At 39.4% G+C, this 17,592-nt stretch overlaps 1 protein-coding gene across 1 annotated transcript in view; it reads left to right on the forward strand.

Annotated features, from left to right (window-relative positions):
* Positions 1-7,357, forward strand: part of TRPM1 (transient receptor potential cation channel subfamily M member 1) — an 89,525-nt gene extending 82,168 nt beyond the window's left edge. Inside the window, 1 exon segment of the mRNA XM_029951274.1 lies at positions 6,115-7,357. Coding sequence (XP_029807134.1) covers positions 6,115-7,357 — 1,243 coding nt within the window.
* The last annotated feature ends 10,235 nt before the right edge of the window (positions 7,358-17,592 follow it).

Raw genomic sequence — 17,592 nt, forward strand, 5'->3', positions numbered from 1 at the left:
AAACTTGAGAGACTATTGAATGCTGAGAATGAACTGAGGGTTGAAGGGGAAGGGGGAGGGGGGAAAAGAGGTGGTGGTGATGGAGGAAGAGCACTGGGTGTTGTATGGAAAACAATTTGACAATAAAATATTATGGAAAAAAATCATTATTAGAAGAAAAAGGGACATTAAATTATGATAAAATGGTCCATTTATCAAGATATAATTACAAACATTTATGATTGTAATAGCAGAGCCTCATAATATATGAAGCAAAAACTTACAGAATTGAAGGGAGAAATAAACAGTTTCACAATAATAGTTGGAGACTCTAATATCTCATTTGCGTTAATAACAGAATGAGACAGAAGATATAAAAAAAATAAAAGACTTGAATAATACTATATGCCAACTCAACCTAACAGACACTTCATTCCACAACAGCAGGATACACATTCTTCTCAAGAGCATAAGGAACATTGTGCAGGATAGACCATATGTTAGGCCATATAACAAATCTCAACAAATTTTTTAAAAATTGAAATTATACAAAGTGTGTTCTCTGGCCACAATGAAATAAAATAATAAATTAATAACAAAAGAAAATTTAGAAATATGTGAAAATTAAACATCACACTCTTAAATAACCAATAAGTCAGAGAAGAAATTACAAGACAAATTAGAAAGGACTTTGAGGATGCACAACAGTATGAGTGTACTAAATGCCACTGAACACCTAAAAATGGGTAAGTTGGTAAATTTTACACTGTATGTATTTTATCACAATTTAAAAATGTTTTAAAGAGAAAGAAAATACTTCAAAGTGAATAAAAATGAAAACATAACATAACCAAAGCTTCTAGGATGCAGCAAAAGTGGTACTCAGAACAATTATAACAGGGAATGCCTGGATTAAAAAAGAAGATCTCAAAGGCATTGAGAAATGAATAGACCACTCAAAAGTCCCAAACTGATCACTGGACTGCATGCATACAGTACAGATTCCAAAAACACTGAAAAAGTTTTGCAAATTGAACTGAAATTGGAAGCACATCCCATAGAAATCATGTTGGAAGTTGCAGCTTAAGCCTAACGAGGTCAATCATTTACTAAAAGGAAAATATGAACATTCGCCATGTGATTTAAAGACTCTGCCATATGATGTAGTATTCAAAATGTCCACTGGGTGCACCTGTGTGGCTCAGTCCATTAGGTATCCAACTTCAACCCACATCATGACCTCACCCTTCGTAAGTTCGAGCCCCACATCTACTCTCTGCTATCAGTGCAGAGCCCTCTTCAGATCCTCTGTCTCTCATTCTCTCTGCTCCTCCCAACTTTCAAAAAAAATTAAAATTTTTAAAAATGTTCACAATATCATCAAAAATAATTTAGAGTATGAAGAAATATGGGGGTAAATTAATAAACGTCAAGGCCAAAGGACATTTGACATATTTTAAACCAACTATTATAAAAATGCTCGAACAAAATTGCAAAAAATAAAAGTTGAAACTGAAAAAATTTAGAAAGTATTAGAAAACAGAAGATATAAAGAAGAGCCAATGAAAGGTTTAGTACTGGAGCACCTGAGCGGTTCAGTCGGTTAAGCCTCTGCCTTTGGCTCAGGTAATTTCCTGTGGTTCACGAATTCGAGCCAGCATCGGGGTCTGAGCAGAGCCTGCAGCCTGCTTCTTGGATTCTGTGTCTCCCTCTCTCTCTGCCCTCCCCTGCTCATGCTTGCCCCCCCTCTCAAAAATAAATAAAACATTAAAAATGAAAAAAAAAGACTGAAAACTACAATGAAATTAAAATTTCACTGGATAGGCTCAATAGCATAACAGAGGTACAGAGGAAGGAATCTATAAACTTGAAGATATACACAGGTAGAAATTACCTAATCTGGGCAACAGCGAGTAAATAAAATAGAGGGGAAAATTAGGAACCCCATAAACCTGTAAAACAATAACAAAAGGTGTAACACTGTGCCATCAGAACCTGCATAGGAGAAAAGAAAAAATGTAATGCAGAAAACAATATTTAAAGAAATATTAACTGAAAAATTCCCAAATTGGATGAAAGACATAAACCTACAGATTAAAGAAATTTAGCAAACACCAAACAGGAATAACTCAAAGAAATCCACACTCAGGTACATGTTAGAAACTACTGAAAACAAAGGCAAAAAAAATTTTTTTATGGCCATCATTGAGAAAATGACACATTACTTAAATGGGAACAGCTATTTAAATAACAGCAGATTTCTCACAAGAAACCAAGAAGGTTAGGAGAAAGTAGCATCATGTTTTTAAAGCTGACAAAAAGAACTGTCAACTCCCAGATTCTGTATCCAACAAAAATTCTTCAGGAATGAATATGAAGCAAAGACCTTCTTAGGGAATTAATTGTTAGCAGTTGGGCTCTAAAAAAAATTACTGCAAGAAACTCTTCAGAGGGACGCCTGCGTGGCTCAGTGGGTTAAGTGTCCAACTTTGGTCTAGGTCAGGATCTCATGATTTGTGAGTTTAAGCCCTGCATTGGGCTCTGTGCTGACAGCTGGGAGCCTGGAGCCTGTTTCAGACCCTGTCTCCCTCTCTTTTTGCCCCTCCCCCACTCCTGCTCTGTCTCTCTCAAAAACAAATAAACATTAAAAAATATATAATAAAAATAAAATAATAATAATTTTTAAAAACCTCTTCATACAGAACATATACCACATGTAAACTTGGAACATCTGTAATGAAGGAATGTTGGGTTTTTCAGTATATGTCTGTGTAATATCGAAGACAACCAAAGCATAAAGAGGTAGACATACCTCATGTATTCTGGGCTGTGCTAAAAAAAATATTTCACTCTGTGCTGAAAGGAAAGCAGAATTAAAACTTAAGAGAGTAAGAAAGTTCATATCTTGCTATGCGCTCTGTCAGAAATGACAGGCTTTTCTCGTTTGTTTTCCTGCCACTCAGCATGTCAACAGATATGGGACTCTTGTCAAAGTGTTTCCTAGCTAGCTTGTCTTTCCCCATCTGAAATGGAAATCACCATAGGGATGCTAAGGTCTGGGAAAAGTCTTAAGTAACCGTGGGAAGTCACAAAGAATGGCTAACACAGGATATAATTTATTATCCACCCTTTTTGTTAATCATTTCAGACACAAGTGAACTTAAACTCATTTCTTTCTTTCACCTCTCAAACATACTATAAAGACTCAATACAGCCCCCCTTGATTTGTATAGCCACCCCTTGATGTTGGATAGCTGTTTAAACTGTTGTCTCCAAAATGCTGTAGTTGTTTACAGACTTGAAATAAGCATCTGATAATTTTTCCTTAATCTGAGCCACATCGTGAAACATTGTTTCTTCCACAGTTTGAACTAAGGGAGTGACAGTAGGAATGCCAGGAGAGTTACACATACCTTCAGGGGAGGCCAGCTGCAGAGCCTGGTAACTTATTCATTGCAGGGGGCACAAGTTAGAAAAGTAGGAAGGCAGAGGCACTGTGAGGGAGACTAAATAATCAGCGGTCTTTTATATTTTTTTACTGAAGTGCAGTTGACACACAGTGTTACGTTAGTGTCAGGTGCACGGTGGTGATTTGACAACTCTGTAGCTCACCACAGTGTGGCTACCATCTGTCGCCACACAGCACTAGTATAACAGAACTGAGTATAGTCCTATGCGGTACCTGTCATCTCCTTGACTTATTCTGTACCTCCGACTCTCCTTCACCCATTTTGCACATCTCCCTCCCCCGCCCCTCTGGTAACACCAGTTTGTTCTCTGTATGTAGGGGTCTGTTTCTGTTTTATTGTTTGTTCATGTGTTTTGTTGTTAGATTCTACATATAAGTGCAATCATATGATATTTTTCCTTCTCTGTCCGACTTACTTCATTTAGCATAATACCCTCTAGGTCCATCTGTGTCATTGCAAACAGCAAGTTTCTCTGTTACGTATGAGTGGTCAGCAATGCTGTTATCTGAATTAGATAATACAGACAAAACATAGGCAGAGAATTATAAAAGATGTGAGAGGGAAGATACGTATCTATATTTTACCAGTGTGTTTATTTTTCAATGTTTGCGCAGCTGCGTTATCTCTTAATGTAGTATTTGTTAAAGGATCTCAGGTTTGACTTTACAGAGGAAATTGTGGATTTTAACACGAAAGGAATCATCAATGGTAACAGATTTGAAGTGAGTAAGGACACGTTACCTATAACAGAGAAAACCGAGTCTTACTGGAAGTAATATAAATTAACAGCGCAAGTTCTGCTGGTCCCCAAAATGCAGGAGGAGCGAGAACCCTTAGAACCCGTCGGGTCTATGGTACAAGAGTCAGGACTTCTCATACACAGTGAATTTGGTCCTCCTAGTGGCAAATTTCCAGGAAGCCAGACCCTTCCTGCTCAAATGATGTGGTTTCCTAGGGGACATATAAATAGTCTTTTCCCCACAAAAAGAGGTTAAGAATAGAAGCCAAGGACCCTCCCACACATCAGAGCACAGCTGTCAAAGTGGCCAACAGAAGCACAGCATTAACAAAAGAAGTGCTGGAAGAATGTAGGGGAGGGGAACGGCAGAGGTAGTCAGAGAGCAGAAACAGTGCAGAGAACAGCAGGCGTTCAGCAAGTGGGTGAAAGGCAAGTGAGGACACCAGGTGAGAGGATTTATAAGGATATGTACAGAAGGCAGCAAGGACCTGCTAGAAACAGACTCAGTGCAAACTCAGTGACCCTAGAGACTGCCTATGCATTTCTAAGAAAAGACCAGAGGGTGGGAAAAAAACAAAGCATGACAGAATCAGACCAAAATGTTGGTCCCCACCCAGGGATGAACTTGCTGGATCAGATCACCGTATTGCTGGTTCAGGGGGCCAAGAGGCTTCCAACTGGGAGCCACGATCCCTACTCCCCACCCTCACCATGTGCTGGGGGGCAAATTCAACTTTTAGAAGGCAGTGCTAGGTCCTGTGCATGACCCACTGTCCTTAGAGTTAATTTCATGAACGAGCTGAAAAAATTCATACTGTTTATTTTAAGCTTTTATTTTGAGAGAGAGAGAGAGAGAGCACACTGGCAAGCACACAAGTGGGGGAGGGGTAGACAGAGAGGGAGAGAAAATCCCAAGCAGGCTCCAAGCTGTCAGCACAGAGCCCGATGTGGGGCTTGAACTCACAAACTGTGAGATCGTGGTCTGAGGTGAAATCAAGAATCAGATGCTTAGCCTACTGAGCCACCCAGGCGACCCCATACTGTACATATTCTTGATATATAAAACATAGTCTGTACCAGCAGGTTTTAGGTCAGACAACATTATGGTTTCTAAGTTGTTGCCTGATCTTCTACGAGTTAAAAATCTAGCAGCAGGTATTTGTAATCTACCATGATCTTTTTTTTAACCCACTAAGGGAACGCTAATTATTAAATATAATGAGCAATTTAAAGTTAGTAGTATTCTTCAGATAATTAAATGACCTCTTGTCCCTTGGGTAAACCATCTGATAATCTGTACCTAATTACCAGCAATTCATCTTCTGAATCCCTTGAACTTTATATAAGGATTTTAATTAATTTTATCAACATAACCTTTAATTGCTGACAGCTATAATCAAACCTCAAAAACCTAAGTGCTAGCATCATCTTTTAATCTCAGAGGCAATGTGATATGCCAGCTAAGAGCTGGAGCAGATACTAGAGGCACACTGTGTGCATTCAAATCTACACGGTGTGCAGCTCCACTGCTCACCTTGGGCAAATTACTTACACTATGACTTGATTTCCTCGTTTGTAAAAGGGGGATGCTGATAATAGTGCTTATCCCAGGCTGTTGTGAGGATTAAACCAGCCTAGAATAGTACCTCAGTAAGTACTTACTAATGAACATGTGAGACACTTAGAACCATGAGTGGTAAATAGTACATACACACTATCTGTTAACTGTTTCTATTACTATCTGATGCTCTCATAGTCCGTTTTAATAGTTTGAAGTATGAAGTACTATGAAGTTTGAAAATATGCTCAATGAGTGCCATGATTCGCAAAAGACTGGAAAATCATAAAACACTAATTACATTGTATTTTTCTTTTTAACTTTTGGTTAATCGCAGCTTAATAAATCTATCCCTTTGTGTTCACCAGAGTTGAAAATATGTCAATGAGATTGGAAGAAATCAACGAAAGAGAAAATTTTATGAAAACTTCCCTACAGACTGTCGACATTCGACTTTCTCAACTTGAAGAACTGTCAAACAGAATGGTGAATGCTCTTGAAAATCTCGCAGGAATTGACAAGTCCGACCTGTTCCAGACACGGTCCCGAGCTTCTTCTGAATGTGATGCAACTTATCTTCTAAGACAAAGCAGTATCAATAGCACCGATGGCTATAGTATGTATAGATACCATTTTAATGGAGAGGAGCTGCTGTGTGAGGATTTCTCCATGCCACCAGGGACAGGATTCAGGAGGAAAGCCTGTTCCTTCCGAGTGAAGGAAGACAAGGAGTCAAAAATGCATCTGGTGCCAGAGCGTCAGGGCAGCCTTCACCTTTCATCCAACACAAGCCTGCCAGCAACACCTGACTGCAGTCAACTTGCATTAGACAATGTAAAGACCTCTTCAGAGCTGAAATTAGGTCCAGATATTGGGATCTCAGCTGAAGATGAAAGAAGACAGGCAGACTCTAAAAAGGAAGAAACTATTCCCCCAAGTGTAAATCAAACAGATGTTAGGCATGGACAGAACAAATCAGATTTTCAAGACCATCAGCTGACAGTGGAGACAACACAGGTAGAGGACACAATTTCCTATCCCCTAGAAGAAGCAAAATTGACACGCTATCACCCCGATGAAACGTTCAGTGCTTATAAAACAATGAAGTCCAGAAGCTTTGTGTATTCCCGTGGACGAAAACTAGTCAGCGGGGTTAACAACAGTACAGACTACAGTTCAGTCATGGACCCAACAGGCGCCTCTACAGTTCAACACTGGACAACAGAATGGAAATATCAAGTTCAAAAGATCACACGTTCTCGGAGTACAGACCTCCCTTACGTTGTGTCAGAAGCTGCAATGCAAGCTGAGCATAAAGAGCAATTTACAGGCACCGAAGATGAAAATCGTGTTTCTGAAATGGTCCCTCAAACTTTCGCTGACAGAACTGACAAGGAAAAGTTACTGTCTGTGAAACCAGACCAAACTATGGGATTCCCATCTTTAAGGTCAAAAAGTTTACATGGCCATCCTAGGAAAGCTAAAGCCATTCAGGGCACACTAGACAGATCTGGACACGCCAGCAGTGTAAGTAACTTAGCGGTTGTGGGAATTACAATGGAAGAACAGAAGGCCAACCAAGAGAAAACTTCCACAGAAACTCAATGCTAACATGTTCTGTTTCTTTGATTTTTAAATTAAAACCACTGATGAATACCACCTTGGTCATCTAAACATCTGAAACGCTTCTGAACTTCTGAAAACGCTTTCATTAAAAATGTTTGGCAGTTTGGACTTAAGATTTAAAATTTAAAGCACTAAACCTGAAGTAATATTTTGCTAGCATATGTTAGTACACTTATGTTGTTTTTAGTTGGAGTAGCATCAGATGAAAGTGACAATATTCCAGTTGAGATAAATTGCTTAATCAGTAAAAATTCTCCAATCTCTTTTATTTCTGAGGGCCACTAAGTAGCCTAAGAAATGCCTTTGGGTGCCACCAATAGGTTACTAAAGTAGTAAGCAGCTATGTAAGAAAGAGAAATAAAAGGAGAAAGCAAACATGAAAAAAAAAAGGAGTGAGAGTGAGAAAGAAGAAAAAGTGTGAAGTGCATCAAGTAAGAAGTGGAAAGGAGCTGTTAGCATCATATTTTTATGGGTTTTTGTTTTCTGTTTTAATGTTTTATGTTTTATAGTAACACAGTGAAGACAGAAGTACACAATTATATCAAAGATCCCATTGTAATAGTTTAGGGTGACCAAGAGTTTTGTTAATGTGTAAAAATAAAGTATCCAGTGTGCATTTTCCTGTTGTAGAATCCTTGAGAGCAAACACAAATAAACTGTACCTCGGTCTATTAATGGTTTGTGTCTAAAATCTGAAACATACATTATCAAGGTGGGGATTGTTGAGAACCACGGAGACCATTCATGGCTTCAACGTGTAAGCTCAAAGGCCCACCATACTGCTAGGCCCCTCACAGTCAGCTCAGAGTCCACGCTCTGGGAATCCTCAAGGCTACCCTATCACCACTACTCTTGATTAAACAAACAGGGGCAGAGAGAAACAGAAAGGGATATTCTCCAGCTAGCACAGAAGCCACCAATATTCACAGAAGTTAGAGTTGGGTCCTGGGCCCTTACCATCTTGCAACAGATCTCTTGGGAGGTGTCAGGGAGTCTCCGGAGTAGGCCAGCCACATGCCTGGAGTTACATGCCTACTGTTACGTTAGTGACATGCCTCATGGAGGGAGGCAGGTCACACAGAATGGGGATAATCACAAAATTACACTATGTCCATTCTCATATGAGACTCAGACTGTCACATGGGCATAAATCAGCAAAGGAAGAGAGAAAGAGAGGGACTCACTAGTTATGCAAAGGTAGGGATCAGAGATAATTAACACCTAAATGAGACTGAAATTGTAATAATCAGATCAGAATCCCTGAACTGGACTGAATTTATCAAGAAAGTACTGGTATACCATTGCATGGATGATGGGGCTTTGAAATTGGAAATGATAAAAATTATTTAATAAATAAAGTCAATGCTACATTGAGACTATTTAATCAATCCTGCTACATGTTTTACTTGATCCAATGCTTCACCCATAACGTTTACCTCATTCCTAAACCTTATGTGTGTGTGTGTGTGTGTGTGTGTGTGTGTGTGTGTGTGTGTGTGTATCCCAAGAAACCTTTCAGCCCTTTGCCACATTCTAGGAAAAAAAAGTCTTCTCAGAGGAAGCTGGAGAACCTATATCAGCTCAGAAAAGTGGGTCTGAAGAAGGCAAAGCTTATTTTTGGAATTCTCCACGTCTCCATTCAATATAAACCCTCCACTTTCGCCTTTTCTGAGGTCTCTCCTACCTTGCCTCAGGTATGGGGCCAAGTCCAGTCCCATAAATCTCATAGATTTGTGACACCCAACTCCCGTAGAGGTGTTGGCTGAAAGGATGTAATATTTGTCTTTAAATATTTGTCTTACAGACCAAGGAAGTACATTCTAATGGTGAAATTTCAGAACCTGTGGCAGGGACCTTTCTCAAACACCTGAAATCATACCATATTGCTATTTACATAGTCTACCAACTCAGTACAGCTCAAATATTGTAGGGCCCATTATGTAGGGCACTGTGCCAGCCTGTTTATTATATTATTATTACATGGCTATTCTAATTTTGCAAAATATGGGGAACTGAATGTTAGGAAATAATTTCCAGCCTGTTCAAATCTAGCAGTATCTAAGGCAATTAAAATAGGAACGTGTGTATGTTCAAAGCATTTCATATAAAACTGTCTTAGTAAATAAATTAGAAGTGTATTTCTTTTTATTTTTTAATTTTTTTCTTAATGTTTTATTTATTTTTGAGAGAGAGAGAGAGAGAGAAACAGCATGAGCAGGGGAGGGTCAGAGAGAGAGAGGGAGACACAGAATCCGAAGACAGGCTCCAGGCTCTGAGCCAGCTGTCAGCACAGAGCCCGATGCGGGGCTTGAACCCACAAACTGAACCATGAGATCATGACCTGAGCTGAAGCCAGATGCTCAACCAACTGAGCCACCCAGGGGCCCCTAGAAGTGTATTTCTACTCTGTGTAAAACACAGTAAGAAACTAAGAAGGCTTTATTTTTATATCCTAAAAATTCTGGCACACTCATAAATGTTATAATATGATATTCATATAAGCTTAAAGTAAGCTCATTTTTTAATTTGATCAAGAGGAATTAAAAATTGAACTCATTATAAGTGGCTCTCTCTTTTGAGACTATGCAATTGTTTATTTTCTGAATATATATTGCATCACCATGAGCCTCCTATAGGTTTACACAATTTAGGTTTCAAAAATTTTAAATTTAGCTTTTAACATTGTCTTAGAGTTATTCCATATCAAAAATGCATTTTGGGATTGCCTGGCTGACTCAGTCAATAGAAAATGTGACTCTTGATCCCAGAGTCATGAATTCAGGCCCCATGTTGGGCATAGAGCTTACACTAAAAAAATTTTTTTAAAGTTAGAAAAATGCATTTTGCTGAATATATATTGGAAAGAAAGACAAGTGAAGTCATCACCTCACCAACTCCAACATAAAAGGACTATTTTATAGAAATTTTTATTATAAAATAATAGATACAGAAAATCACACAAAACTAATATATGACTTAATTATTTTAAGGAGAACATCTTTATAATCACCACCCAGAGTAATAGAATTTCCAGCTGCTCCAAAAGTTTCAGAAGTTCTTATCTCAACCACCTTCTTCCCCACAAAAGTGACCACTCTCTATTTAGAGTAGTCACTTCCTTGTAAAAAAGACAAAAACAAAAACAAAAACAAACTCTGAAACCAGGTGGCTTAATACACCTGTTTTATTATGCTCACAGATTTTGTGGGTCAGGAATTCAGATAAAGCACAGAAAAATGCCCCAATTTGTAGTATTTGCTCACTTCTGTGGGGCAAATACTCCTACCGTGACTAATTTCACCCATGTGACATCACTGAATGTGGAGCTGGGAAAAGATGCTAACAATGGCTCCTGCAAGCTGGTACAAACCGGCTACAGCATTTCACTGTTTCTGCTTCATGGTGTTTGAGCTGGGAAGACTCAGTGCCTGGAGGTGATTCAACCTCTCAAGGCTGATGTCTTCTAGAAGCATCTTCCTTCATGTGTCTGGGAGTGGATCCTGTTTGTCAGTTGGGATCTGAAGCTCAGCTTGAACTATCCACCAGAAGATCTATGCAAGGCCTCTCCATTTGACCTGGGCTTTCTCATAGCATGGCAGCCTCAGAGAAATAACATTTTTTTTTACATAGTAGTTCAGGGCTCAAAGAGTCAGTGTCCCCATTGAGTACAGAGTAAATGCTATTGTTTTTTATGACCTGGCCCCAGAAGTCATGCAGAATCACTTCCATTGCATTCTCTTGGTTACAGAAGAGTCACTAAGGCCAGTCTGGATTCAAAGGGAGGGCTCTCATATGGAAGGAGTGTTTAAAAATTTTTAGGCATGTTTTAAAATCACCACACTTGCCTTTAATTTTAGCTTCATCACCTGAATGTCCATTAGCGCTATAGTTGAGTCTTGCTCTCTCTTTTTTTCTTTCACTTGCCAAATCTCCCCCAACCCTTTCTCTTCCTTACAATCTACCTGTTAAAGAACATGAGCCATTTGTCTTGAAGAGTTTCCCATAATATGAATTTTAATGGTTGAATATTCATGGGCACTTTGACATGTTTCACTGCTTCTGCAAGTTGGCAGAATTTAGAGGCTTACTCAGGCTCGGGTTCAGTTCTTTTAGCAATGCTGTTTGGGTGGTGTTACTTCCTTCCTCATGAGGCACATATGTCTATTTGACTCTCTTTAGGGTATGTCTGTGGCTGTTGATACTGCCTAGGTCCCTTAATTCACAGCGGGCTGAAAATCATAATAATCTACCCCATGAGTTCATTTTCTTTTATTAGAATACTTCATGAAGAAATGATTCCTTTTACCTGCTACTTGGTTTCATGGTAGTATGGTCCATACCATACAGGAATGACAATGATTTATTTTTCCCATTTATTTGCCAGTTTTTAGGATATTGAATTGGTCCCCTATCATCCTCTAATGGTAACCAGTAGATTGAAATATGTGTATATATGTGTGTGTGCCTGTGTGCGCACGTGCATAACAACATCATTACCTCGTGGATTTTAACATGCCATTATCATATTCTCACATTTTCTTTCCTGGAGTACATTAAATATGTTGTTCCACTTTCTTCTGGAATAAAGCACTGCTGCCAAAATGTCTGAGGATAACCTAATTCTCTTTCATGTAAAAGTCACTTGTTCTTTTTGTTGTCTGGATACCCAAAGAAAATTGCATTATTTTTTCTTTAAAGTCCACTAGTTTTACAAGAACGTGACTTAGTGTTGATAATTCTAAGTCAACTTTCTCAGGTGCAGTGTGTTCTCCCAATGCATAGTTTGAAATATATATACATATATATATAAATTTCAAGGAGGTTTCTTGAAGTCTAGTTTATAGTATTTGTTCTGTTTACTTATCCTGCCTCCTTTTTCCCCCCAGGGACTCCTATTACCTGTATGCTAGATTTCCTTTGTTTATCATCAGTGTTTGCCACCTTATCTCTGATCTTTTTAAATGCCATCTTCATTAATTTTTAAAATCTTTCTCCTGGGGGACCTGGGTGACTCGGTTAAGAGTCAAACTCTTGATTTTGGCTCAGGTCATGATCTCACAGTTCATGAGATTGGGCCACCACGTGGGGCTCTGTGCTGACAGTGCAGAGCCTGCTTGGGATTCTCTCTCTGTCTCTCTCTGTCTCTCTCTCTGCCCCTCCCCTGCACATGTGCACATGCATACACATGCTGTCACTCTCTCTGTCTCTCTCTCTCTGTCTCAAAATAAACACTTGAAAAATAAAATCTTTCTCTGTTTCATCTTCCACTTCTCTTAATGCATAATCAAATGTATTTAACTCTTCAGTGTCTATTAATTGAGTCTTCATAGCTGAAGTAATTTTTTTATTTCTAATTCTATTCTGAGTTTGTTCATTTTGATTGTTTCTAACTCCAATTTATATAGTTCATTCATGTCTCATATCATTTTCTTAGTGTCTTTTAAGTGGTGGGTGTTGGGTTTGAACTACTGTATGGGTATGTCTTTCTGGTGAGATTTTATTGTCCATAAAAGTGCTATTCTGTTCTTATTCTCTTTTTCACTACAGTAGTCTTCTATAGAATTTGACTTCCCTTACTTTCCTTTTGCTTATTTTTATGTGAAATGGGTTTCCTTGAACTTTTTGAAGGAGGTGGTTTCCAGGATAGCTTTTCTCACTTCACAGAATATCTTTTCTATTTTCACAGTGTGGTCTTAAAATTTTTAAAGTCAGCTTACTTTTGAAGACTTTATGATCCTCCATTTTTTTTCTGGACCTTCTCTTCCCTTTGTCTCTATCTGGTTCAATTTTGTTTCCATGCCCAGCAATCTGTCCTCAGTGTGGGCCCCTTTCCTAAAGAAGTACCAGGAGGTCAGTTTCAAGAGTTCCTACAGCTATATTGTTCCAATCCCTTCAGACCGCACCATGAGCCCCCTGCACTCTCACGATGTTGGAGAGAACAAACACCCCTTCTTATTTCAGCTGCCGTTCTCAGCTTGACGGGCCAGGCCTTCCAGTGAATACCTTTCAGGTATTTTGGAATTCTCCAGATACCTCACTGGTTCCCTTTGCTGATACCACAAAGATCTTGTGACTGCTATTGCTTAGTTCTCACTTACCTGTATACTGGAGATCATGGGAATCCTGTTTCACTTAGATTGGTTGTAGGTGTCATTCATTGGTTTTGTTTTTGTTTTAGAGTTGCTTTTTTTTTTAATGTGGATTACCAAGCAATAATGCTGCTGCTATTGTTTTCCACAGAATCTCCCCCCAAGAAACAGATTTTTTAAGCTATTTAATAGTGATCTTAAAGGCCCACAAACCCAGGCAATTGGCAGAGTTTTGTAGATGTTATGCATAACCATGTCTTCCCTTTTCCACTACTACCACCATCACCTTCTTTTATTTGGGCTATTCTAATATCTCCCAATTAGTCTCTCAATTTCTACCATGCTGTACCCTTGCAGCAATGGGAGTGATTATATTTTAAATGTCATCCAGAATCACGTCAGTCTTAAAGAGTTGCAAAAGCTTTTCTCAGCTTTCAGACCCTGTGAGATCTGGCCTGTTCTTTCTATCCGACTTCCTCTCCTAGTAGAGTAGGGCTGTATCAGCTGCATTGGCCTCGAACACACACCAGGACATTTGCACTGCTATCTATTCCCTCTGTCCCCCAGCTCTTCCTCCTGGTTCCCGCTTGGCTTACTCCTTCACTTCTTTGGTCTCTCTCTCTGCTCAAGTGTCAACTTATCCCTGACCACACCTCACCTCCCATTCCAAACTAGAACTCTCATCCTCTTCCCATGTTTTCTTTTCCCTCATGGCTCTTATTACCATCAGACATATTATATATTCATACATATGAATATATATACATTCTTTCTACTCTTAATGCCAGGAAAGTAGGAACTTTGTCTTCTTGGTGACCTGAATAGTTGTTTTGTTATGTTTTAGCACAAAGGTAGTAACCATACAAATTTGGTAACTGAGTGAATATACAGAATTCCTAGCACCTAATAGGTATTCAAGAAATGTTAGCTTTTTGTTTTTTCTCTTCAGAGAGGAAAAGAAATGATCTGTAGGAAATAACACTATCCCCCATGAAACAACCAATCATGGAAACAGTAATAACTTAAGTGGCATTAGAGCCAAAAGAAGGTTGTAGTCAAAGTATCAAAAGGGTCAGGGCTGAATAGAGGCTATAAGACTAGTGCTATGGACTGCACGGTGTCCTCCCAAAATTCATATGTTGAAGCCCTAATCCCCAAATGTGACTACATTTGGAGATAGGGCCTATAGGAGGTAATTAAATTTAATGAGATCATAAAGGGTTAAATCCTGATCCAACAGGATTAGTGCCCTTAAAAGAAGAGACACCAGAGTGCATGTCCCCTCTCTCTCTCTCTTTCCTTTTCCCCACCTTGGGCATATGAAAACACAACCACTTTTGGCAAACAAGTCAAAGAACTCCTAGGGAAGTCTATCTTGTCTATGCCTTGATCTTGGACTTTCCCCCCTCTAAACTTCTGAAAAATTAATTTCCATTGTTTCAGCATACAGTCAGTATTATTTTATTATAGCGGCCCAAGCAGACCAATACAATTAGGTATCTAAAAAAGGTATAAAATTTAGGGTTAGGTCAGTAACAAAACTGGAAATCAACGTTTTTCTATTTTTCTATTGTAGGGTAACATATTAGAGTTGTAGGTTCTAAGAAAACCAATATGGCAAAACCCAAATCACAGAGTAAGTCACTGAAGTATAAAGAAAAACTCACATATTACTTGGAGAATATAAGTGGGGGGGATCCTTTTCCCCACTTGTTTTTCCTTCCAAGATTTTATTTAGACTTAAGTTAGTTAACATATGGAGTAGTATTGGTTTCAGGGGAAGAACTTAGCGATTCATTACTTACATATAACATCTGGTGCTTATCATAAGTACTCTCCTTAATACCCATCAACTATTTAGCCCATTTTCCTACCTACCTCCCCTACAGACACCCTGTTTGTTCTCTATATTTAAGAGTCTCTTATAGCTTATCTGCTTCTCTGCTTTTACCTTATTTTATCTTTCCTTCCCTTTCCCTAAGTTCGTCATTTTGTTTCGTAAGTTCCACCTGAGTGAAATGATATGGTATGTCTTTCTCTTATTTTGCTTAACATAATACACTCTAGTTCCATCCACGTCATAGCAAATAGCAAGATTTCATTCTTTTTGATGGCTAAGTAATATTTCATTATATATATATGGCTCTTTTCATAATTGGCTATTGTTGATAGTGCTGCTATAAAATTGAGGTTCATGTGCCCCTTTGAATCAGTATTTTTGCATCTTTTGGATGAATGCCTAGTAGTGCAATTGCTGAGTCATAGGGCAGTGATATTTTTAACTTTTTGAGGAACCTCCATACTGTTTTCCAGAGTGGCTGCTCCAGTTTGCTCTGGTTTTGAGATATAACTGACATACAAGTTAAAGGCAGACAGCATAATGGTGTGACTTACATATATTGTGAAGTGATTACTGCATTAGGTTTAGGTAGCATTTCATCTCATACAGACACAGTAAACAGAAAGCAAAGAAAAAAATTTTCTTGTGATTAGAACTCAGGATTTACTGTCTTAATAGCTTTCCTATATATCATGCAGATGTATTAACTGCAGTCATCATGCTATACATTACAGCCTTGTACTTATTTATCTTGTAACTGGAAGTTTGTACCTTTTGACCACCTTTCTTCAATTCCCCGTCCCATACCCCCCATCTCTGATAACCCCAAATCTGATCTTTTTTGCATGAGTTTATTTTTTTAATCCATTTAAGGTAGAAAAATCAGACTATTTGTAAAATTTTTAAATGTATATGTACAAGTGTTTTCAACACTTATAATCACCCAATGAACCAACATTTTAAAATACAATTGTGGTTCCTGAGCAAATGAAAGCAAATGAAATCATGTGTTTCCCAAACAAGTTAACAAGAAAAATTCAGTAGAGTTCTAAATCCAGGATAAATTATTTTCAGAAAAAAAAGGCAACCTTTTGAATCTCAAAAATTTTTTAATGTTTCAATTAGCAACACTTGTCAGTATGATCATGATTCATATGATCATATTGCAGCTTCCTTGTGACATTAGTTATAAAATGCTGGATTAGGGGTTTATTCTTCAAAGCAAAAGAGGATCAAGTCACAACTAACATATTCACCAAAATGATACATCACTAGCCCCCTTTCACCAAAGGCTGCTCCAGTTCAGAAGAAATAGGTTTCCTGTTAGGAAATGCCCTGAGCTCGATATGCTGAAATTCATCTGCTAATTGTTAACTGCAAAATTAACAGGCGAATTTTTTGGTCCATTGTCTAATGAAGGCCCCCACACTGCAAGTGCCTCACTCTTGCTGGGTTTTTTGACTATTTATCTGCTCACTAGGTATCTGTACCTGTGAGGACGGGTGAGAAAAGAAAGGACGTTAACTTGCTTAGTATCTTTTTTCCACATTAAATTTTAATAAGGAGGGTAAAAGTTAATAAACTAAGCTGAGGAGTCTGAGTTGCCTGCCAATGTCATTTGTCAATAGTCCCCAGGCCCCTGCTTGTCTCAACATCCCCCAAAAATCAGCAGTCAGCTCAGCTGGTAGGACATTTCAGTCTCAAAGCTTTGCGCAAAGACAACAGACAAGATGATGGAAGACAATCTTCCCCAACGGTAGGACTTTTAAAGGAGCTTTATCCAGACTGCGCTGGGCGTTTAATCTTGGCCGCTGGTGGCAGCACGGGTCCACTTTCCCAGAGCGGTTCCCTCTCATGCTGGACGCACAGTGTGACTGGCTGAGTCCAGGGCACCAGAGTCCCCTTCCGCAGGCCTGGTCTCCTCCCGACGACTTCAAACCACAATGATCGTGCGAGCTGAGTGTCTAATGAACAGCCGCCAAGGGAACTGTGCCAGGAAAAGAGAGAGCGCCCAGAAGCCGCGAAAGGGACAGCCCCGAGCCAAGGACGCCGGCCCCCTACGGCTCGCAACCATGACCTCCGCGGGCCGCCATAGGTCCCTGTGGGCCTCAGTGAGCCCTGCGGGCCGCCGTAGGAGCGCCCTCCCCAGGCTGCGCTCCCAAGATGGCTGCCGGGCCTCGCTCCCCCCGGCGCGCTCGCTGAAGGTCCCGGCCAACAGGCGGGCGGCGCGCGTCTTGCGTTCCGGGACCAGCGCGGCCTAGAAGCCAGGAGCGGCCGGCCGCCGACCCCGC

Source organism: Suricata suricatta, chromosome 9, assembly GCF_006229205.1.
Source record: "Suricata suricatta isolate VVHF042 chromosome 9, meerkat_22Aug2017_6uvM2_HiC, whole genome shotgun sequence".
In the NCBI taxonomy this organism is placed as follows: Eukaryota; Metazoa; Chordata; class Mammalia; order Carnivora; family Herpestidae; genus Suricata; species Suricata suricatta.